This window comes from Sarcophilus harrisii, chromosome 3 (assembly GCF_902635505.1).
Source record: "Sarcophilus harrisii chromosome 3, mSarHar1.11, whole genome shotgun sequence".
Classification (NCBI taxonomy): Eukaryota; Metazoa; Chordata; class Mammalia; order Dasyuromorphia; family Dasyuridae; genus Sarcophilus; species Sarcophilus harrisii.
In genome coordinates, this window is record NC_045428.1 from 248,800,210 (window position 1) to 248,826,281 (window position 26,072).

The window sequence follows — 26,072 nt, forward strand, 5'->3', positions numbered from 1 at the left end:
AGAACTGGGAAAGAACAAATGTTTTCCCATTCTTTAAAAAAGAGAACTAAGTAGACTTTTCAACCTATATGACAGTGAATTTGACTTTGATTGCTGGTATAATTCTAAAGTGAACTGCATGAACACCTGGAAAATAAAATTAATAACAGGTTTGATCAAGAACAGATTGTGGAATTCTGAGGAACTCATGTTGAAAAATGCCATCTAGCTCCAGAGAAGAAACTGAGTCTTAATGTAGATTGAAGCATAATTGTTTCACAGTTTTTTTTTGGTTTATGTTTTCTTTCACAACATGAGTAAGATACATTTTGCATGAGTGCACATGTATAACCTCTATCAAATTTCTTGACATCTCAGGAAGGGAGGATGGAAAGGAGGAATTTAGAGCTCAAAAACTTTTAAAATATATGTAAAATTGTTATATACATACATGATTGGGAAAATATTATTTAAAAATAACAGATCATGACAGACTAACTTCAGTTTCTTTGGGATAGATAGTTCATTATTAGATTGGAGAATTCTATAAAGATTATCTAAATATCAGCAAAGTATAGAGCATATGGCAAAAGTTTCTCACCATTTCCTTCTATGTGATATTAATATGAAATTTTTCAGAAATTATGTCCCCCATTTCAAAACGAAGTAACAACACTAACAGAAGACAGATATGAAATAGATGGGCCTGCTTCCCTTTTAAATTTGAGGTCATTAAAAGTGTTTTGCAATATTTTTAAAGGAATTCAGCCTGCTCCCCCTTTTTTTTCCCATTCTGGGCCAAATTCATTATCTATTCTTACTGTGTGAACACACACCGATGGACAAGTTCTATGGATTGTCCATTTATATATATATATATATATATATATATATATATATATATATATATATATAATAATCTAAGCATTTCAAGTCAAGCAGCATTTATTATGACTTTATGTGCCAGGGACTATGGCAAGAGGTGGAGTTATAAAGAAAGGCAAAAAAGTAGGCCTGCCCTCAAGCAGCTCACATTCAAATGTGATAGATCAACTTGCAAACAACTATAGATAAACTGGATGTATATATGAGAAATCACGTAGGTAGGATTTTAGCTGAGACTTAATGGAAGCCAGGAGAATGGTAGTAGAGAAACTACCAAGCCTAAGAGACAGGCAGTAAAAATGCAGTTAGGAGGTGAATGTCTTGTGGGAGGAACAGTGTGGAAGCCAAAGTCACTTGACTGGAATCTGTAAAGTAGAGCAAAAAGATTGAAAAGGTAGGAAGAAACAAAGTTATGAAGAGCTTTAAAATCCCCAAATAAGATTGCATATTTGATTCTGGAAGCAAAGGGCATCACTGGATTTATTGGATATGGAGGGTGATATGGTCGAGTCCAGTCTGACAGCTGAGAGGATAATGGACCAGAGTAATATGAAACAAGACGTAAGGAGACTAAACTAGATACCTATGACAATAGTCCAGGTGTTAGGTGATGAGAAACTACACCTGGGTGGCGGCAGTGTCATAGGATAAGAGGGGGCATATGTGAAACATGTTGAAAAACTAAAATCGAGAGAACTTGAGAAGATTAGGCATGGGTGTGACAGAGTTTGAAGAGATAAATATGACATCTACATTGTGAGTCTGGGTAACTGCAGTAATTGTTCACTGGGAAGAAGTGATAATCAAATGCATGTAAGAAAATAGTATAGAATTAAGAACTAGGTAAAAACCAACTTTCTCCTCTTGGAACCCTAAACTACCTATCCTTTGCATCAATAACTGAAGGTGCTCTGTCAGATTGGCTAGAATGACAGGGAAAGATAATGTGGAAAATTGGAGGGGATGTGGGAAAACAGGGACACTGATACATTGTTGGTGGAACTGTGAATATATCCAGCCATTCTGGAGAGCCATTTGGAACTATGCTCAAAAAGTTATCAAACTGTGCATACTCTTTGACCCAGCAGTATTTCTACTGGGCTTATATCCCAAAGAGATTTTTAAAAAGGGAAAGGGACCTGTATGTACACGAATGTTTGTGGCAGCCCTCTTTGTAATGGCCAGAAACTGGAAACTGAGTGGATGCCCATCAAATGGAGAATGGCTGAATAAATTGTGGTATATGAACATTATGGAATATTATTGTTCTGTAAGAAATGACCAGCAGGATGATTTTGGAGAGGCCTGGAGGGATTTACATGAACTGATTCTGAGTGAAATGAGCAGGACCAGAAGATCATTATTTACTTCAACAACAATACTATATGATGATCAATTCTGATGGACGTTAACCTCAACAATGAGATGAACCAAATCAGTTCCAATAGAATAGTAATGAACTGAATCAGCTACACCCAGGGAAAGAACTCTGGGAGATGACTATGAACCACTATATAGAATTCCCAATCCCTCTATTTTTGTCCGCCTGCATTTTTTATTTCCTTCAAAGGCTAATTGTACACTATTTCAAAGTCCGACTCTTTTTATACAGCAAAATAACTGTTTGGACATGTATACATATGTTGTATTTAACTTATACTTTAACGTATTTAACATGTACTGATTGGTCAACCTGCCATCTGGGGGAAGAGGTGGGGGAAGGAGGGAAAAAGTTCGAATAAAAGGATTTGCAACTGTCAATGCTGAAAAATTACCTCTGCATATATTTGTAAATAAAAAGCTATAATTAAAAAAAAAAACTGAAGGTGCTGAATTTTCAGGAATTAATGGTCAGCTATCCAATTAAAGCTTTAATGAATTGGACACTTTTTGCACTTGAAAACTTTAAATTTAATTGCTAACACAAATCTTCAAACTTAAAACAAACCCCTTTCAATTACTTCTCATAAACTTACTAGGAAATGAATATTTGTATTGTTTTAGCATCTAAATCAAGGAGAAGAATATTACCATTTAAAGATAACTGCTTACTTGCAAAGCTTCTTGTGACCCCAACACTTTTGCATAAAGTTCACAGATTTTCCTCTTCCTGCAAGAGATATGGTAAAAACAAAAAGACAAATAGATAAACTTTAAACTCTTATAACTTGTTACAGAATAGAAGCAGTAATTCCTATTTATATATAGGTATTCAGAAGTATCCAAATCTGCATTTAATGGACAGGTAATTAGATAAATTGAAAATAAATTATTATAATTAAAACTACTGCATGATACTGCAAATTCTCATTTAATTTGATGATACTTAGGCCTTGGGCTTTTTCTTTCTGCATTACTGACTTCAATATTAACTTATAAAGCATTATTAACTTTAGACAGTAGAGAAAAACATAAGAAAAATTCAAGTATTGATTCTAAGTCACTTTTCTGGATAAGGAGTTTTATTTCCTAAAAGTTTTTGAAGTTGTGTAGATTACAATGAGATTATCTTTCATTCTTTTTTGAAATAATAAATAGACAAGGTTTAATTAGTATTTGATTAGTGTTTCTAATGTATAATAAATAACAACCCAGGCAAACCATTGTTTCAACTCACAATCTAGGATTCTGTTTTTTGACAATGAGGTACATACAAAGGAAAGTTTGTCCAGGGTCATATAGCCAATTGCTATAATGTCACTTCAAGGTATTAAAGCTTATATGCTCATTTCTCTAGATTCCTTTTAGAATCCATTTTGGATCTATCACAAATTAATTCAATTATTCTTAAAACTTATTTATATTTTCAATCTAGACTATCTCTAGGTGTGCCAGTTTCTATAATTTTATATTGCTAAATAATGTAGAATATCTTATTACTTGTACTTTGAATACCACATTAGGATTTCGAGAATTATCACTTCCTATGAATACCTAATGGTATGTGAAGAAGGCCATGTACACTCTTAAGAGATTTTGCAGAGTGGGTTCTTCGAGTTCCATTGGCTTTATCTGTCTGGAGCTATAGGAATGTTAAAGAGTGATGAATGGTGACAGTATTATTATCTTCAATGAAAGAGTTTCCTCCTATTCCTCAAAGTCTGGCTTGGACATAAAATAGGTAAAAAATCCTTGTGAGATATTTCCCATCTGTTAAGATGGGGACTAAAACACAAAATACCTTTCTTCTGATAAAGGAATGTTTTGTGGGACCAGATGAGTACATTTTATGACTCCAACTTCAAAAAGATGGTGATATCCCCCACTCTCAAATATCCCCCAATTATAGCAATTTATTAATGGGCATACCATGGGTTAATTTTCCCAACTCTCAGTTCATGTGTTTCTGTTTTATTTAAAGGAAAGAATGTGCAATTAGGAGTAGAATTTAAAATTATGAGATGCAAAATTATAAAACAGCTTCCAACAGTTTATTACACAAGGTTTAAGGGGAAAAAGAAAGAAAGGAACGAAGGATGGATGAGAAAAGAGGGAGAGGGAAAGGGAAGGAAGATGGAAGGAAGCGGGGAGAGGGAAGGAGAAAGACAGAGAGACAGACAGAGAGAATATCCTTGAGAAATGGCATAAAACCTCAGGCAGGGATTTGAAATCACAAGAGCTATGGAGACTTATTTCTTAAGGGAATTTCTTATTTAACGGTTAATTTCACAAGTCACAATTCAAAAATCATGAAGCTACAGTGCCAATTCTATTCCTTCTGTCTTGCTGGAAAAAAGGAAGCTCTCAGAATCATCCCCTCAAGCACAAATCATAGCATTTTATGAAAACTTTCCTACTATAAAACATTCTCAGAGTTCAGAAAAAGTCTGAATCACAGAAGATTTCAGCAAGAAGGGAAGTTCTGTGTGTATTGATGTAGAGTTAAGTTGACTCAATATGAAAATATATCCAAGGATTATAATAATGTAAAAAAAAGAATATGGATAGAAATCCAAAAACAAGTGATTCTAGATACTGACCAAATGTCACTGTGCAACTCAACCTTCTTTAATCAAGACAATTTATTTAAAGTTTTAAGGGTTATTATATACTAGAATCCTACATGTCTCATGAACATCTGAAAAGTGTAATGTTACAATCCATTTTCTAGCCCTATGCATAGTGTATGCTCTAATTAGAATGAGCTCTTCTTCATTTTTATCACTGACACTTTGCTACTCACTCTTACTTCCAAATATCCTCCTCTTCAGTAAGATACTCAAAACAGCCCTGGTGGTTCCAGCCAATCTTCATACAGCATGGACCCAAGGCCTTTCTAAGTTCTGCTTGGTCTCCCCTAGACACTCCAACCACTTACTGGTTAGACATATGAAGTGAAGAGGTGACAGATCATCACCAGTATCTTGTAGGATTCAGAAAAGATTCCTGTGGAACACTGGACAAGCAAGGGAGCAGTAAGGAAAGAGTATACTCTAGGTACATAGGAAAGATAGAGTTTAGAAATGGAGATCCATTTAGACAGAATACTAAGAAAGCCAAGTCTACTAAAATGAAATGTGTATAAATGGAGTAATGTGTGATAAAATCAGAATGGTGGGTTAGGGCCAGACTGGAAAGCAAAGGCATTTATGTCCTGTAAATGTTCTGAAATGTACACATATATAATATGCATATTATATACAGAGGTAATAGGGAGCTACTGGGGATTTTGAGTCAGGAAGTCACATGGTCAGACATGTGTCTCAGAAAACTGCAGGTACACTGATTTCTTTTTCTAAAGTTATTTGCAGCTTGAAGCTTTAAAGTCTGTTATTTTTACCTTATAAGGAAAAGCACTGAGAATGTTTTGTCCTAGGACATTCAAGACATTTTTTTTAAAGTAAAGAACCAGCTTTCTAATTGAAAACATCCATGGATTTAATTAATTATTAGGTATCATTTGGCTTACATTTACAAAAATTATTTGCAAATAGGGTAATCTTCTAGAAACTATGTAAGTTCAGAGAATTATTTATATTAGAGTCATTTATACCATCATACTTCTGACTTAAGTAAATAAACAACTCACTGCCAGAAAGGAAAATCACTACACTACAACTTTTCATCATTTTCCAACTTATCAAAAACAACCTTCTTAAAGGCCTGTACCCTTTTTGCAAGTTCTTTCCAAAACCTCTTCTATAACTAAATTTATTATGACAATTTCAAATCAAAGTTTAATTAGACACTTAAATTCTAATTAGTTCTCTTCAAAATTATACTATTTATCATCTGAAAATTTTCAAAATCAACTTTCTTCCTTACTTGGACAAATATACGGTTTTAGACATAAAGTTATAATTTATATATAATAATCAGTTGTAAATGGACAGCTAGGTAGCTGTCTACCTAGTGATTTGAAAACAGGGTCTGGAGTCAGGAAGACTCACCCTACTGAGTTCAAATCTGGCTTCAGACACTTATTAGCTATGTGAGTCTGGGCAAGTCACTTGACTCTGTATGCCTTAGTTTCCTCACCTGTACAATGAGCTGGATAAAGGAATTTCAGATCACTCAAGAAAACCTTAAATGGGTCAACAACTAAAACAATCACTCATAATGTTTATGCCTAGATACCCATAAAGATTTGAATAGGTGCACTTGCTTACAAAAATACACATTACAAAGCATATTTCTATAATGAATTAGTGGTTACAAAGTACTTTTTTCACAAATCTTTGAGGTAAGTAGTATAAGTATTACCATGGCCATTTTAAAGATGAGGAAACTGAAACTAACAGGATTGAAATGTTTTTCCTACAGCAACTGATTATTTGGAATAGGTAAGACTCTAAATCTGTCTATTTTAAGTTCCACCTACATTACTCTGCTTCTCAATCTTATAGTCTATATTAGATAACATTTTTGTACTGAGAAGTTTGCATTAGATGATTTCTAAAGTATTCTCTTCCAACTTTAAGAGTCAGTTCTTGATTCATTCATCATTCTTTCCATGGAAACTCTCCAAACTAATCCATTTAAAATGAAGCTAACGTTTTAAGAGATGATTTGTTCAAGGTCACACAACCAGTATTTATCAGAGAAAGGACATGCATCTAGTTCTCTCATACTTTAATGAGTGTCATAGCACTTCTCATTATTTTAAATCATAGAACAATTGTTGATTTGTGGGATTAGAGGGAATCATCTGAAAGGGGGTTCCCTTTCAAAGATCTGAATAACAAAATGTAAACAATGCCTTGTTTTAATAGATTTTTTAAAATTCAACTCTTACCTTAGCTCTTTACTAATGACGGCAAGTTGATGAGCCTTCCTGGCAAGGATAAACCTGTTAAGAAAAAAAAAATTATTAAATGTTTAATATGTGGAATAAAACAAGCAGGTCTATAACATATATATTTATATATTTTATATTATAATAATTAATATAATGTTTTATAACATGCTTATAATAAAAAGGATGTCTGCACATGAAACTGCAAATCTACTATGTATAACTTGGTATTCCTTTTAAATAAAACAGCTATCACATAAATTTTTTTCTTCCCTTCCTTTCTTTCTTCCTCCACCCTCTGACCTAAGATGACCTAGCTAACTAAGTTGACCTTAGACACCAACAGCTGTGGGTATATATACATATTTACATAAATGCAAATATGTGTTTTGCATATATAAATATACCTCTACTTATCAGTTCTTTCTCTGGATGCCAAGAGCATCTTTTTTATGTCCTTTATAGTAAATTTATAACAGTCAAAATGACTAACTTGCCTAATCATTCTTAAAAAAAATATTGCTGTTACTGTATACAAATGTTCTCTTGGTTCTGCTCATTTCACTCTTCATAATTTCATGGAAGTGTTGGAACACTCAGACAAACCACTATGATTCTAGGTAGAATCATTGATTAAGAGTTGGAAGGGATGCTATGAGCCATAAAGTCTGAGCTCTGACCCCTTCATTTTAGAGATGAGGAATTTAGGTCCAGAGTTGTTAGTGACAATAGAAAACATCAGAGCCAAAACTCAACTAAAGAAAGAGCTCTTAGAGTCCATGAAACTTTCATCTTTAATTTCTAAATCCACATCTACTACCTTATGTATCTCTGAGGGATGTGGCAAAAACAAACAAACAAAAACTGAACCCTCTGATCCTTGAAGGATCATCTGGCTGATATAGAAGATGTGAGATTGATTATATGATAAGTCACAAGCAGGGTCCTTCTACATAAATACTTTTGATGTTCAGAAAAATAAGCTTTTGAAAGCCTGAAACAAGGAAATCTTAGAGGCTCCATAGTTATTATATAGAGACTATCCATTTTCCAGTTTAACTTCACAGTGTTTCCCTTCTTCCTCAGGCTAGAGCCCCTAATCTGAAGCTGTTGTGTGTTGAGTTGTGTTAGATACACTCAGTGTAGAAGGACAGAACAGATATTCCCCACCTCCTCTATTGGACAACATTATCCAAGAATCAATATCAGTATAAAATATACTCATCTTTTTTTCTGGAAACTGCACATTAGTGCAATAACAAGTAGGAAAGATAGGAAAGACAGGAAAATAATAACAGAATCCTAATTTCCCTTAATTTTTTATTAGAAATTATTTTTTACTAGAAATCCCAATAAAAGAAATCAATACTTTGTGTGAAAAGATCCTATACTGATTCTTGAATGATCAAAAAGTCCAATTATCTCCATGTCTTTACTTGCCCTCTTTCTCTCTCTTCTAAGTCCTCTGTAATATACCTTTTGATCCTGTTACTCGATTAAAGCTATTTTCAGGTGACCAGTGACCAATCTCTTTTCTCAGTTTTTATCCTACTTGATTGATCTCTCTGAAGCATCTGACAATGTGGGTTTTATCCTAAATTTGTAAATATTATTCTTGGTAGAGTTTTATGACATCATTATTTCTTGGTGCTCCCTGTTGCTTATCTGATGACTTCTAGATCTTTTGATTAACATCCACATCGTGTTCACTAATTAATTAGTGGGTGCTTCCCAAAGCTCTATCCTGGGTATATTCTTTCCTTTCTATACTCTCACACAACCTCATTTGCTCCCATGTTAAGCTCAATTAGCATCTCTATATAGATCTTCATATTTAGTCTCAGTCTGCCATGTGAGATCCAGTTCCACATTACTAGCTGCCTTCTAGATATGTGGGGAACAGAATGTCCCATAAATATTTCAAGCTCAGTATGTCCAAAATAGAACTCATTATCTTTTCCCCTAGCACCTTCCTATTTATAGTGTCTAAGGTCTGCAACCTCAACGTCATCCTTAACTGTTCCCTCTTAATCATTCCACATATCCAGTTAACTGCCATATCTTGTACTTTCTATTTACAAAACGACTTTTACTTACCCTTTCTTTATATCCATATGACCACTATCTTATTTTAGGTCTATCATCACCATTCCTCTATTGTACAGCTTCTTAACTGATCTCTCCCTGCTGCTTCTCATTGCTACAATTCATCCTCCCCACAGCTAACAACATGATTTTCCTAAAGCAATTTTCCTAATGAATTTTCTAAGTGAAGATTTCTAATTCCTAAGTGAATTTCTCACCATGTCATCTCCCCTCATTATCTAAACTCTAATGTATTCATATTTCTTCTAAGATCAAATATAAACTCCTTTGGGGTTTTCTCTTTAACTGCCCAAATCCAATCAACAGTTAAATCTTATTATTTCCATAACATCTATTCCTTTCCAGTTACACAGTCACTAGCCTTGTCTAGGATCTCCATATCTCTCCTGCATTTTTATAATAGTCTCCAAATGGGTCATTTTCTTCTAGTCTCCTCCAATCTATCTTCTCTACACATGGTTGAAAAACTGACATTCTTTAAGTATATGTCTATTTTCCCTGAACAATAAAAATTACAGGGACTCCCTATTACCTCCAGGTAAAATGAGAAACTCCTCTGTTTTGAATTTAAACTCTTTTTAATTCATTCAAATAAAGGTAGGTTAATGCTAAATTAAAAAGAGCTTAAATTCAAAACAGAGGAGTTTCTCATTGAATGATTCTATAGTAATTTCCCTTTCTGCACTCTGCAGAATCATCCAACCAAACTAGCCTATTGTCCCGAAATGTGATATTCCACTTCCCGCCTTCATCCTTGAAATGCTCCTAACTCCTCGGCCTCTTTATGAATTTCTAGATCCACTAAAGTTCATCTCAAATGCCACCTCCTACAATATATAAGACCTTTTCTGATTTACATCCCACACCCAGTTGATACTGCTCTCCCTCAACAAGTTCCTTTGTATAAATGTACTCTGACTTCTCTCTGCCTTTGTGTCCATAGATCCTAGCACAGTGCCTAGCTTGTAGTATACACTTAATAAATGTTTGTGGAATTAAAATGAAGTAATTCTGAAGTCCCGAGTTTTCATTTGCAAATTGAGCTTTGTATTATTAGTTGTATTTCATAATAAATAAAACTTCTCAACAAAGTTTTCTAATTCTAAAAATAAAATTTTAAAATTCTCTATTACCCCATGATGGCAGGTACAGATCCATCTGGTTTGCTGTCATCCAAGGTGATTGAAATTGGAGATTCATCATCTTCAATGAGTATGCAGCCACAGTAATCTTATTGGAAAGAAAACAAAATACAATGATGACAAATTACCAGAAATGGACATGTTCTGAATAATTACACATAATCATAATTTGCTAAAGACATGGTAAAGTCTGAACAAACATTTTCTTAAAGCTGCAACTTAATCTCTCTTAAGTACAAACACAAGACTTCATGGAAAAGTTCTGTCCAAAGGAGGAAAAATAGTTTTTTTCCTTGTTCAGAAACATTCCTGTCCAATATATGCCATGAACAATGTCATGGTTCTAGAGCATTAGTGTATTCTCCCCTATTTGTCTATGAGTAAAAGAATGGGAAGAAAACTGAATCAGGAAATCTATTGCAAACCTAAATACTAGATTCAAAACGACTTGTTTTACTTTGCTAGTTCTGAAAAGACTGACAACACTCTCCTCAACCTTTTATTTTATAATTCGTTTCAATTTATTCAATAAGCATTTATTAAGTAACCCTACATGTAGGTAGGACACTGTAGTTATAAATGGGATTCCTTCATGAAATCAAGGAGTCTAATGAAGTCTGGTCCTTTATTTGAATATCTGTTTTTAAAAAAATATTATGTCCAATGTATACATTGGTTCTTAGCCCAATGTAGTCCTCAATTTAATTTGAATTATATTATGAATAAAAGCAACCTACTCTTCTTTTTCCAAAAGGCTTCCTTGTAATACATCACACATTTAATGATGGCCCCCATTGGAAGACGCTGGATTAACTGGTTTCTTTCTGATGGAAGTTCTGGTCGAAAGTGGATCTTGCAAGTCAAGATTGGAGGGATGGCACTAATTACATATCTGCACTAAAACACACAAATGACATCAACTTAACCATGACTGCAGACCTTTGTGTAAAGGTGGAAACAATCATTTACATTTTCAATTAATATAGAGCAGGAAGTATTAACATCTAAAGTAAGACTACTGGTGAAAATAAAACATAAACAAGAAAGAATAATGACAAGTACTAATGGAAATGATGAAAAAGATACAATGTAGTGTCAATTAAACAGTAAAGAAAGTTGCAAAGATGTTTTTAAAAGCTTATTACAATTATTTTAAAGCTGCATCAGATATATCACACATTAAATAGATTCCTTTTGGTTGAATGAAATTACCTCGTATTTGTCATGGGTTGTTGTCTCCACAAGGACATTATCACCTGTCTGATCAATATAGCATACAGGCTTCTCCAATTTCACTCGTTCTCCAAGAAGTTCCATGATCTTTTCACTAACTTGACCAGAGCCTCCAATAAACTTCCTTTCCTAAGAGGCAAGAGAGATGGGAAAGAAAATAAAAGGAAAAAAGTCAAAAACATGCATATTAAAAAATACTTTGGTTGGTGTAGCTACCTCTAAGAACTCACTAAAGGCTTTTTCAAAGAAATATATCAACACAAATATGGCTACTATAGAAATGAATATATTTACCCATAATTATTCACAAAAATCATCTACTAAGACACAGGCATAAGGGAACACCCATGTCAATGAAAAGGATTTTTTGATGTTTTATGTCTTTATAATCACAATTAGTTGTCTAGGTGACTTATCTGGATAGAAACAGTAACTTTTCCCAACATCTATCTGGATTAATACATTTGCAGGAAGGCAAGAATTAAGTAGTATAATGACTCATGAAGACCTGAGTTTAAATCTGTTCTCAGAAATAAATACACTACCTGTGTGTCCCTGTCAAGTCACTTAACCTTTGCCTTCCTCAGTTTCCTCAACTGTAAAATGGGGATAACAGTACCTACCTGTCACTTGTTATGAAAATCAAATTAGAATTATAGAGCACTTAGCACAATGCCTGGCATACAACAGTCCCTTATATATGCTTTTTCTCTCCCTCATGCTTCCTCTGACATATACCTGAATTAATTTTATTTGCATGGCAAAACAATGAAAAAAAATTAATAAAGAACTCTTTCAGTACACTATTGCCTCCAGTGAAAAATATTTACAGAAAATATCATGATCATCCCCTCTTTTTTAAGATGAGGGAAATAAGGCTGAGAAGTTAAATGATTTGCTCTAATAATAAACTACTAAATATCTAAGGTAGGACTATAGTACCTAACCTCCTGTGATCTATATACATAATATCCTGAAATGGAAGTTTTACTTATATAATAACCTGCATCTGATTTCTCTCATTTCTTAGGCAATATTTTGATGGAATTGTCTGGATTAGAAGTTTTTAGCCTTTTTGACTCATTTACTCATTTAATGTGGCCACAGACCTCATGGTTCTATTTATTTTAATCATTACCTCTTGCTATCACAAAAAATAGCTTAAACCCACAAATAGAGAAAATCAAATGCCTTTAATAAGAATTAAAGAAACCAATGGGGTTGATTTTTAAAAGCCAATGAAGTTGTCATTTTCTTTTGAGACAAACTCTGAGTCAAGTTACTTGCCACACAGCTAGGTCTGAGGCTCAGTTTGATGCCTCAGAAAGATGATTCTTCCTGATTTCAAGTCCAGCAAAAGTTAAGATCATTATAATTATTATACTTGGATAGGGAAAGAATTAAGTCAGAATCACATGGAATATTTGCAACTAGGATGCAGATTCAAAATTGAAAGACCAGTGGTAATCACTACTGTTTTACTTCTCCAAACTACAATTATGAAGATATTTTAAATTCTCTTGTTTATTCTGATGTTTAAAATGTTGAGTTGTTGGCTTTACTGGTAAGAAAAAGAAATAAGATAATTTTTGACCACATAAGTATTATGAAATAATTTTATGTGGGTTCAACTTGTTTTTCAGCCAGTTCTGAATTTCTTGAGGTCCAAGACCACTTCCAAGCTTCCATCCATAAAGTATAGAAATGACTTGAAGGGTAAATATTCGTATCTTAGTACCCACACTCATCTATACATTTCATAGAAAAGGCCCCCAGAGTAAGGGATGACCACACTTTGTTCATAAACTATTTTGGAAAATGAATTGAATATTTTACTTTAAATAGGTACAACTTTAAACTAGGATCATGATGTTAAGGGACTTTAAAGCATTTTGGATGGGGTTGCATAAGTATTAGGTGCATATTTACTGGTTATGTAAACTCAAGAGTTGTTGAGGCTGAAAATATATCCAAAAGGATGTGTGTGTGTGTGTGTGTGTGTGTGTGTGTGTGTGTATAAATGGATGATAGGGGTTAACTAGGAAATTAAAGACACAATTTGAGTTCACAGTATTCCTTAAATTAACTATGGAAGATAACATAGCAGGCCATAAAGGAGATAAGGATATTATTTGGTATACTGGACTTCTGAGTAAGGAAAATCTTGTACAATTGAGGTTGAGACCTAGTTGTCTTGAGAACTGAGAGACTAGGCAATCTGCTCAGGGTCACACAGCCAAAATGTGTCAGAGGTAGGAAGTGAATTCAGGTTTTTCTGGTTCCAAAGCTAAATTTTTCACAATACTACATCATCATAAAAGAGTGAGAGAAAACACATTCCAGAATTAAGCAAAGCTGGATTGATTGAAGTACATTCCTCTAATTTTTAAGACATTGATCTCAAAGGGGAAAACATCTTTTAATGTTTAAATCTTTCTTTTCAGTAATGAGAATGAAAATAAGAAGTTACTTATTTTTAAAGCACTCAGAATAGAATTTTCAACCAATCAGCAACTCATTCAGAAAATTACTAAGACAGTCATTAAGACACCAATGTCAATCTGTTATAAAGTTAAGACTTAAACATAAGTATGGTTAAAATAAAGACAATGCATACCTGGCCCCCATTGCTGACAGAAAATATTCTAGTTGTGCCCCCACACTGCTTCACATACCACAGGAACCAGAGGGCAGAAACTTCATGAGGTTCAGATGTAACGTTGATATTCACAAAAAGAAAAGCAAATTGCCTGGCAGTTCTGCCAAAGGAAGAACAACAACAAAAACCAAATCTACGTTCACATGTATGTAATGAGCTTTAAGACTTTATATATATATATCATTAACCACCTATTCTAGGGGATTTTTGGTATATATTTCTATTACCCCTTAAAATATGCATTTTCTTATTTTCTCCTAATTGTTGGACTAGGGAGAGAGGAGAGTCATTGAATGGGTAGAAAAAAGTCTGAACTACTTTCAGAAAACCTTTGGCTTTGCTTCATATACTCTAGTATTACAATAATCTAAATATTCAACATTCTTGCTAACAGCCTATAGATCCTGGCTAACAAAGATGTATCCTATAGGATACATCTGCAATTGGAATTTTTTCTTAAGCCCTTAAACTGACAAAATATTTATTATGTTTATTATGGTCCCTATTTGGTTATATAGCCAAAAGTCTGGGTAACCCATAGCTATAAGTTGTTTTTAGACAAAGTACAAGTTCATAGGTGGGAATTGCAAAGAAAATCTCTTTAATTTTATGATATGAACATGATACTGGGGAGTTTTGGAGTTCTCTTCAGGGTAAAAGGGTTAGGGTTAGGGTTAGGGTTAGATACAGACATGAAACAATGTCAGAAATCAGCCAATTCCAAGTTTAACTGCAATTTCAAATTGAATATAATTATGAGCAGCTGAAATACTGTCTAGCTTATTAAACAACTTAAATAGTGACCTGACCACACACAAAAAAATCTGCTGTTGCCCTGATGGCTAGCGCTCCTGGAACCTCCTAGTTTATCTCTTCTTCACTTCCTTCCCTTCCCTACTTCATCACTGCTTGGGCAAATTGGCATTGCTTACCCTTGGGAATTTCCTGTTCTCTTTAAATCGTGTTTATTTGATGTCTGCACTTTCATTATAGGTTTTGTCTCAGAATAAAGATAAAGTGATTTTCATTGCATTCTGACCAAGCATTTCCTACAAAAGGGTGGACCATATACTGGAGGAAGGACAAAAGATAACTCAGGGACCATTAATCTTAGATAACCCCAAGCTTACACTAAAATACCTTCTCTATGGACACAAAGAGGGCCTTTGAAAATAAAACCTCATTCAGAGAACAATAACAACTCATATTTCTAGAATGACTTTAAATTAAAAAAAAACTTAACAACCTTTACAACAACCCTGTGAGATAGGCTGAAACTATTTCTAAGCCCTAAGCAGCAAGTATCCTGTATACTTTGCAAAATGAGTTCATTAGAAGTGATGGCTATGAATTCATTAAAGACATATTTTCTTGGCACTACTGCCTTAGCCATTTGTTTGTTTTACTGCATAGAAATGAAAATCATAAAACTATATTTTCTTTGAAAATAAAATACAATTCAGATGTGTCACCAATTTAGCTTCATTTTCCCCAATCACTCTAATTCAGTACTGTAATTTTTGCATATAATTATGTAATTCCTTCGAGGAAAATCAGATGTTATTTAAGCCAAGAATTTTTGTCCAGCATTCTTCAGGCTCAAAGGAGAGTTGCATGGGCAGAATATACTCATGGGTACTTTAAAATTTTATTTAAGAACAGAGAAAGAATGACAGAAAAGATCTCATTAAGGGTAAAAGTCTAATGAACAATAATAACAATGATAATACATATTCATAATATTTTCTAATTTTAGCATCAGAGTCTTTGCCTAAAGCATAAATACCTACCTTAATAAGGGGCACTTTAAAGCAATTGGTATTTAAATTTTTTATTTGAATTGTGGCTACAATGCACTACAAGTTAGGGATGGGCAATTCCTACTGTAGCTGGGGGAGCACTATGAGGTGCTCGAGGGGGAGGAAGGGAGAAGAGGAGAGGAAAAAGAGCACACATAACCCAGACAGGACCCTGACACTGTCTGGATCTGGTGATCTAATTAATTCTTCTTTACTTTTGGTATCTGGCTCTTTGTCCTCACATCAGTGAAATCAGAGTGCCAAGGTTTCATTCTAAACATTTAACATTTTTTTCTTTAGAATGAGGAGGCACAATAATAAAAAGACTTACAATGTTCTGCACGTGGCACTGTCAAATGATTTAAAGGGATTGAGGATAATGTGTAAAAAGAAGAATTATATAAGATATATATATATATATATATATATATATATATATATATATATATATATTATACTGCATCCCCTGTTGGGACTTATAAGAATAGCACTGTCACAGCTCAGTGGAAGAGTTAAGAGAGGCAGGCCTGGCTTCAGGAAGCCCTGAGTTCAAAAAACACACACCCTTACTAGCTGTGTGACCCCTGGGCAAGTCACCTAACCCTGTTTGCCTCATTTGTAAATCAAGCTGGAGAAGGAAATGGCAAACTACTCTAGTATCTTTGCCAAGACAACTCCAAATGGGATTATAAAGAGTCAGACACGACTAAAATGACTTAACAACCATCATTATACAGGTGCTTGAAGCTTTGTAAAGGACTTGACATAATGGCATTCTCATTTGATTCTCACAGCAACCTCTGAGTTGGGTTACTATTATAATGCTCACATATTTTTGAGCTGCTTGGGGCAGCTTGTGTTTGTGTTCTGTATTTGCTGTTGAGAAGAAGATGATGCTTTTTTCATAATCTTGGACAACTCTGCCCTATAAAAAGTCCTTCTTTGTCTTTCTTTTTTAAAGCTTCTGATAACTATCTCAATATAATGGTTCTCTTTTGTAATTATAAATATTTACTTTTATACATTTTGAAATATTTTTCTTAGAAGGAGCTCATAACCCTCTCCAGATATCTAAAAGGGTCCACACCTTAGAAGAGGATAAGGATCCCTTATTTAAGTGTAAGAACCTTTAAGGTTGCTACTAAAAAGGAACACAAGTGTTTTTTTCATTTTCTTCTTCTAAATTACTATGGAAATCACAATAGGCAGTAACTAAAGAGAAGTGGGAAACATAAAAACAATTCCAAAATTAAATTAGGTCTACTTTGTCCAACAGATTTTTTCAATGAGCTCCTTCATGGTCATCTTATCCCATTCTTCAGCATGAGGTGCCTGCCAGGGAGCCTCAGCGGGAATCTGAAAGAAAAACATTTTTATTACTTAGGAAATATGTCCATATTCCTCTGCAGAGTGATGCTGAACTCAAAATGGAAAAATGTTTCTTAATCACACCCAGTTACAAAGATATTCCACCACATATAAGTTAATACGTTAAATGTGGAAAGGTGGGGAGGTAAATTTCAATTATCACATTATCTGTGGTTAACTTATGAAAAAATATATATCTTTGCCAGTTTATAGATGAGGATCATGGATCTATCTAGTCCAACCTCCTCTCATTGTATACATAAGGAAATTAAGGTATGGGAAGGTTAGCTATAGAGATAGAATTCCTCTGATTCAAAGTGGTAAGATTTGAATACAGGTACTGAGTTCAAAGCTAATACCTTTGCACTGTATACCAGAGCCACAGTTCCTGATAGGAAGTGACTACTCAAAGCTATTTGATATAGTTGAACTATAAAGTATAGTTACTCGATAAATTTCTGATGGAAACTTCACTCTCATCATACCTCTTTCCCCATATGATCTATTGTCCTCCATAGATTGTTGTAATCAAGATATGCTATGGGATTCCACACAGGAGGAAATGTCCCCCGGAAGACTGTAGATTTTCCCTTTAACATAAAAATTATGAAAAAAAATACTAGGTTATACAATGCTTTGAATTAAGAATTGGTAATTATAACAACAAAAACAAGAAAATTGTTTTCAAATAAACTGTAAGCAGCAGCAGCAGCAGCAGCAGCCAATAGGTAGGTAAAATCAATGAGAAGAACTATTTACATTATCACATGTATATAGTCTGAAAATTTTCAATAAGAGAAACAAAATTCCACTATTATTGATAATAGATGAGATCAGGGTAGCTATTTTTATGATTTCAGAAAGGAGCAATTTAATATACTTTTATCTCTTGACAAACTAATACTTATCCTGATAAAAAAAAATTTGAAAAGAATTTCAAATTTTATCCACATCTAATTCAGATCAAAGTGAAAAGGAGCTGAAGACAGCCTCTAAACTAGAAAGGGTCATTAAAAACATTAATACTGTGTTTTTTAGCCTTGAGACTGTAGCCAGACTAGAAATGGGAAAAGTATCAATATTTTAAAATTGTGGAAAAATATGTAAAAAATTATTTATGAAAAGTAGCTACTATGTATTGGCTATTAATAGTGAGTGCTGTATTATATTAGATAAAATGAGGTGAGATTATATATAAGCTGTTTTTTAACCATTTTCCCCTTAGAAAATGTTTTTTACTAAAATAAAAAAATATATTTAGATACACTGATAAAGTCTATATGACTGAATAAAAGGAAATCAAGGAAAATTATACTTAGAAAATGTCTCATACCAAGATGATATTAATTTTTAAGTGACCTGGTTTTATTAATTATTATTATTAATCAACAACAATTTATTAAGTCTATTATATGCTAGATACTGTGATTAAACACACAAAAACAAAAGTGAAAGGACTTACATTTGAATAGAAGAAACAGTATGTACATATTTAAGTATACACAAGATACATACAAGAAAATAGTCTGAAAAGTTAACTTTAGAGAGAAAGGCATTAACATTAAAATATATAGACAAAACATAAAAAAATATATAAATGGACCAGGACCAAAAATTTACAAGAACACAAATCATGCAATAGACTAGCAGTTCATAAATTGAAGATAATAAATATTAAGGAGTATACTAATAAATAAAGTTGATATGAGAATTATATAAAGAGACATGAGACTAAGTCCATATTTCACATAAAATACAGTAAATAAACCAAATACATCAATAATCAAATAATAAAAACTAATAAAAGTTGTAATATATCTAATGCACTTTGAAAGAGAGAAATTCTTATCTTTTCAATGAATTGAAGAAAATTATCAAAACAGAAAATATTTTTTTCTAGTAGTAGAAAATACTACTAAAATAGTTTTATAAAGCAATACATTAGAAAGGAAAGATATATTAGGGGGAAATGTTTACTATTAATATTTCTGATAAAAATGAGGCATCTTAAAAAATTAAGAAATCATGAGTACAATCTACTTCCTGAAGGAAAAATGACTGAGATGTGAATAATGAGATAGGATTATGTCATAGAAGGATAAAGGTACCTTCTAATTTAACCCCCTCATTTTCCTCAGATTTAATAGTTTCAACTTGATCAAGGTCATATGGTTAATGGTAGAGCTGAGATCTGAACCCAAGTACTCTATTTTCAAAGATGTTGAAAAAGAAGACACAACATAAAAAATGTTTAGCCTCTCTATTAACTGGGGAAATAGAAGTTCAAAGATCTGTGGGTTTTCATCTTATACACGATAATTGCCAAAGGGAGTTAGAAACAATAAATTCAATGTTGATGAGGCAACTAGGTTAACTAGTAGAACTGCAAGGTTCCAGAAAGAAAATAAAACATTGAAAGTATTCATAACAGAATTATTTGTATTTATAAATCAATATCTAATGATTGACACAGCTGAGGATTTCCTGAACAGATCATGGTATGAATATAATACAAATATGAAAAATGACAACTGCTATGGAAAATTTAATATGAAACAATATATAATTAAGAAATAAATAAAATAATATGTAAAGACTATAATTTATTCCTCCCTCCAAAACAAACAAACAAACAAAAAAGAGTAGAGACAAAGATGCCAATAGGACATTTTTTGTTAATAGTTTTGTTAAAATCAAGAGTTATATTTAAAATCAAACATTAGCTAACAGAATTCATGATTCTAGGTATATATGAACTGTTTTCATTTATAGTTACTATTATTTAGAAGAAAAAATATCTTAAAATATTTTATAAATAACTGGGCAAGTCAATTTTGTTGTGACAGAATGATTATCTGTAAATCTTTAGCAAATAACTTTGTTTTTAAGAAATAGATAGAGACTTGGAAGAACAGTAGAAAATGTATTTGAACAATTTCAAAAGAAGATACTCCAGAATATTCCATGTACTCTAAAAAGACAATGATAGAGAATCTAAAAACACATAAGGGGAAGGGGAAAAGAGAAACTTATTAAGATGCTATATTTGGCAAAGAATTTCCCTGGTAACTCTCTGAACAGCTAGTTCTTGTTACAGTTCTTAACTAGTACTTAGTTCACATTTTCTCACAAAAACACAAATGTTTTTGAAAAAAAATTAACTCAATGTAAAATAAGCAGTTCCATTTGATTCTTTTCAATTTGCTGTAAAGCATGTCTCTGGGGAACATTTAGAATGTTTTAGGATAAAATTAAACAAACATTTCCCCACATCCCTAAGTTTAAACTCCCTAGCCACATAATAGAACAACTGTACTTTGCATATTGCCCTGAAGACCCAAAGAATTTGCTTTCTGAAAAACAAGTAAAAGAGTCTCTATATAGGTGACTAAATATATAAAGAGATGAACATCTACATAACAAGTGGAAATTGATAAAAAGAGTAGAACTCTTTTAGAGGATACAGATCAATAAAAGACCACAGGAGAGGAAAAACATTTTGATGTTAACTTTTTTTTAAACAAATGAGTAAAAACTATCATATTAAATAGTTGCAAATTTAAAAAGGTGCTCTTCATAGTTCTTTGTGCAACCTTCTGCAAGTTTTGACAGAGAAAAAAATCGACCAAAAAAATGGGGGAGGTGATAATAATAACTAACATTTACATAAAGTGTTAAGATTTGCAAAATGTTTTATATACATTATCACATTTCTCACAACAGTCAAATAAGGCAGGTGCTCTTATTATTTATTTCCATTTTATAGATGAGGAAAGTTAAGACAAAAAGGTTAATTAGATGGACAAAGGTCATACAGCTATTAAGTGCCAAAGGCATAATTCAAATTTAGATCTTCTTGACTTCTAGTCCAGTACTCTATCATTACATTAAAATGCTTTACCAGCACAAGTAGTAAGATCTGGGAATAAGTACCCATTTCCACATGTTGTCAAGATTTACCTTTACCTTCAGAGACCCATTGCCTAGAGATTCCCTAATCTGTGCACCTGGCCAGACTGACAGTTCTTCAAGTGGTCTCCATGTAGGCCTCAGAGCTCTCCTGTTCTAATCCATTCTCCACTCACTTGATAACTGCAGTTAAGGTCTGAACTATGTCACTTTTCTACTCAATAAACTCTAGTGGTTACCTATTATCTCCAAGATCAAATATACAGTCCTGGGCTATTCCTACTTTTACGGTATTCTTATACTTTATTCTCTTCCACCCATTTCATGATTCAGCCATGCTGATATACCTGTTCTTCTTTACTCAAGATCTTCACCTCCTAAATATGGGTATTTTCACTTCCATGTCTAGCTTCCAAGGAATCCTTCAAAACTCAGGTCAAAGCCCACTCCTTCTGTAAGTCTCTAAAAACTTCAATTTTGGGGAAATTTTATGAAAGACAAAAAAAAAAAAAAAAAAGCAGAAGCAGAAGAATACAGTTGACTAAGAAAAGCTCTAAGTGGTGATTGATTGCATCTTCTAGAATAGCTACTGCTCCCAGATGTGTTAGTACAATATTAGGATTGGGATTTCAAAGACTTCTTGATCATGACACATTTCTCATGATTAAAGATTTTGGTGAATTAAGTATCAGCAAATTAGATACTCGAAGAATAAGCATGTAATTCCTCAAGTCCTAGGTTTTTGAGATTCCAGTTAACTTTCCCTGTGGCCAATTCTCCCATCTCAACAGAAAAAGTCTTCTGCAAAGCCATAAGAATGATTGTTTTGAGCAGAACGCAATGTCCTTGGAAGAATACCAAAGCTTCTTGGGTCCTGTTTACAGTAAGTACTGTTTAAACCAACCCTTATTTGTGATAAGAGGGAGGAACACTGTTCAAGAGATAATTATTTATTGAACTTATGACATTATTATGTTGGCCTTTTCAAGGTAAGCCAAGTGTTGGCACATCAGTAAACAACTGCAGGCATTTATCTTTTGGCATTGTTAGAAATTTTTACTGATGTTCCTTTTTATTTTAAAAATATTCCTTTAAAAGCTTTTTTTTTAAGCATCGGTTTTGTAGATCTGGCATATTAGTAAAGTCCAGTGGATTATCCATGGCATGGCTCGAGTTACATAAGAATTGTATATAGTTTAAATTTTCTTTGTTGTGAAAAACAATCAAAGAGAAAAATTCACTGAAGATGTAACAGAAAGATTTGGATTCCAGCTTCAACTCTACCATTACCCAGCTTGGTGATCTCAAGACCAAGCCCATCTAAATTGGACCTCAAATTCCTCAAGTTTAGAATGAGAATATTATGGTACATTATCTTTAAGGGAATTTTTGGCTGTAAACTGCTGTCATTTCCAGGCTTCTGTGATAAGTTAACTTGTTAGACTCTACCGGTTTTCCTTATCAAACCTGCTGGCAAATCAAGATACTTAAAAACACTTAGATGCTGAAGTGCAAATCAGATATTTGCAGTAATTTTTACTGCTTATAATCTTAATGAAATGACTCAGTCTCTCTTTTTAACTGCTTTTTTTTGTTTTTCATAAAATTTCCCCAAAATTGAAGTTTTTAGAGACTTATAGAAGGAGTTGGGCTTTGACCTGAGTTTTGAAGGATTCCTTGGAAGCTAGACATGGAAGTGAAAATACCCATATTTAGGAGGTGAAGATCTTGAGTAAAGAAGAACAGGTATATCAGCATGGCTGAATCATGAAATGGGTGGAAGAGAATAAAGTATAAGAATACCGTAATGCCTTCATCTGTGAATATAGTATTAGAAACAATTTGCAATATCAAATGACAGGGTATTTTATAAATGATCTTCCTTATTATCCACCACAGAATCCAGGAACAGTTTAGATCTTTAACAAGAATGTTTTTAGTTAGAAATAATGAAATCAGAGTTACAAAAGAATACAATGGATTTACAATGAGCATTTTAAAGTATTCATCTTTTGAGGTTTTTAAATTAAAAATACATTTAGGGAAGTTCAAATTTGGGTAGGATAATATATCAGATGCATATATATCTATACACAAATAAAAAAACACAAAAAAATGCAAGTAAACTTGGAAGAAAACAAGTAAACTTAAGAATAGACAGAAGGTGGGGAGAGAGAATAGTCTGGACAAGGAAAATAGCCAATGCACACAGCCCCAAATATGTGAGATGGAGTGTCTTGTGTAAGGAAGAGCCAGAAGGTCAGGATGACTGGACCTAAGAGTATATGAGGGAAATAAAAAGTAAAAAGATTAGAAAGGCAAGGTTTGTCTAGGTTGTGAAGAACCTTAAATACCAAACAGAACACTATATTTGATCCTAAAGGCAATAGGGAACTCCAAAGCTTATTGATTAGGGGAAAGACATGTACTTCAGGAAAATTCCTTTGATAATTAAGAACAGATTATAATGAAGAAAGACTTCAACTAAGAGACCAATTAAGAGACATTTCTATCTGAGTCAGAACTGATCAGGAAGTAAACATGGATGGTAGCTATGCTGAGTAAAAAGAAGGGAATAAATGTGAAAGATATGAAAATAAAAAAGAAAAGATTGACAACTGATTGGATTTGTGGGGTTATTGAGAGTAAGATTTGAAGAGAGACATTAAGGTTTTGATCATGAGGGATTGGAATGATGGTACCCTTAAAGGTAATAGGCAAATATAGAAGAAGCATAATTTAAGGGGAAAGACAATGAAGTTTTTTTTGAAAGTGTTAAGTTTGAGGTACACATGAGACAACCAGTTTAAAATGTTTAATAGGCAACTGTTTATATGTTTATGTTTTCACCTTTTTTGAAAGTGTTAAGTTTGAGGTACACATGAGGCAACCAGTTCAAAATGTTTAATAGGCAATTGTTTATATGTTTATGTTTTTAAATCATAAAATAGATTAGAGCTAGATATTAATCCATGGGAGTTGATGAGATTACCAAGTGAGTATATAAAGACATTTGATCCATTGTGTTAATCTAGCAAAGAATACTGCAAATAGGGGAAGAAGATAAACATTTTTATATTTTTTTTACCAAGTTCAAACAAGACGCTGTGCAGATTGCTTAACCAATATTATCTCAGTTCACCTTCACAACAACTCTGTGAATTAGTTGCTGTTATCTCTATTTTACAGTTGAGGAAATTGAGGCAAACAGAAGCTAAGTGACTTGCAACCTGATCTAAATTTGAGAGGTCTTTCTGACTCCAAATCAGCACTCTATTTATTATACTAATCCAGAATGAAGAAAGTATTTAGGAGGAGAGAATGATCAACATGTCAAATAGTGGAGGAAGGTTAAAAAAGAATGAGATTTAAGAAATAAGATGTTTGAGAATTAAAAAGGTCAAGTGGAGGAGGAAGAAATTTGTGACCAAAGAAGAACTAGAGATCATTATTGATCACAAAGTAGGAAATTTTGATTATATCAAATTAAAAAGTTTTTGTATAAACAAAACTAATGAAGACAACATTAGAAAGGAAGCAATAAACAGGGAAAATATTTTAACAGTCAAAGGTTCTGATAAAGGCCTCATTTCCAAAATATATAGAGAACTGATAAGAAATCAAGCCATTCTATAATTGATAAATGGTCAAAGGAGAGTAACAGACAATTTTTGGATGAAGAAATAGAAACTATTTCTAGACATATGAAAAGATGCTCCAAATCATTATAAATCAGAGAAATGCAAATTAAGATAACTCTGAGATACCATTATACACTTGTCAGATTGTCTAGGATGACAGGAAAAAATAATGCTGAATGTTGGAGGGGATGTGGGAAAACTGGGACACTGATGCATTGTTGGTGGAATTGTGAACGAATCCAACCATTCTGGAGAGCAATTTGGAACTATGCTCAAAAAGCTATCAAACTGTACGTACCCTTTGATTCAGCAGCGTTACTACTGGGCTTATATCCTTAAAGAAAGGAAAAGGACCCACATGTGCAAAAATGTTTGTGGCAGGCCTTTTAGTGACAAGAAACTGAAAACTGAGTGGATGTCCACCAACTGGAGAATGGCTGAGTAAATTGTGGTATATGAATATTATGGAATATTATTGTTCTGTAAGAAATGACCAACAGGATGATTTCAGAAAAGCCTGGAGAGACTTAGATGAACTGATGCTGAGTGAAATGAGCAGGACCAGGAGATCATTATATACTTCAACAACAATACTATATGATGATTAATTCTGATGGACATGGCCATCTTCAGCAATGAGATGAACCAAATCAGTTCCCCCATTTGTTCAATAATGAAGAGAACCAGCTATACCCAGCGAAAGAACTATGGGAAATGAGTATGAACCACAACATAGCATTTCCACTCCCTCTGTTTTCGTCTGCTTGCATTTTTGATTTCCTTCTCACGTTATTTTTACCTTATGTCTAAGTCCGATTTTTCTTGTGCAGCAAGATAACTGTATGGATGTGTGTGTGTGTGTGTGTGTGTGTAGTATTTAACATATACTTTAACATATTTAACATGTGTATGGGTCTACCTGCCATCTGGGGGGAGGGGAAAAGTTGAAACAGGTTTTATAAGGGTCAATGCTGAAAAATTACTCATGCATATATCATATATCTTGTAAATAAAAAGCTATGATAAAAAAGGGAAAAAAACAAGAATGATATACATAATGTGTTGCTTTCTAGGTATTGAAATAATAATAAAATTATAATTCAAATTTTAAAAAGA

General features: G+C 33.2%; 1 protein-coding gene across 4 annotated transcripts in view; it reads right to left on the minus strand.

Moving 5' to 3' along the window:
- Positions 1 to 26,072, minus strand: part of MAOA (monoamine oxidase A) — a 178,433-nt gene that overhangs the window by 13,512 nt on the left and 138,849 nt on the right. For all 4 annotated transcript variants that reach the window (XM_031959386.1, XM_031959385.1, XM_031959384.1 and 1 more), the window contains 8 exons: positions 17,892 to 17,996; positions 17,303 to 17,394; positions 14,198 to 14,339; positions 11,560 to 11,709; positions 11,085 to 11,244; positions 10,339 to 10,435; positions 7,100 to 7,153; positions 2,917 to 2,974 (listed from right to left, as the gene is read on the minus strand). In XM_031959386.1, coding sequence (XP_031815246.1) covers positions 2,917 to 2,974; positions 7,100 to 7,153; positions 10,339 to 10,435; positions 11,085 to 11,244; positions 11,560 to 11,709; positions 14,198 to 14,339; positions 17,303 to 17,394; positions 17,892 to 17,996 — 858 coding nt within the window. The remainder of the gene's footprint in view (positions 1 to 2,916; positions 2,975 to 7,099; positions 7,154 to 10,338; positions 10,436 to 11,084; positions 11,245 to 11,559; positions 11,710 to 14,197; positions 14,340 to 17,302; positions 17,395 to 17,891; positions 17,997 to 26,072) is intronic.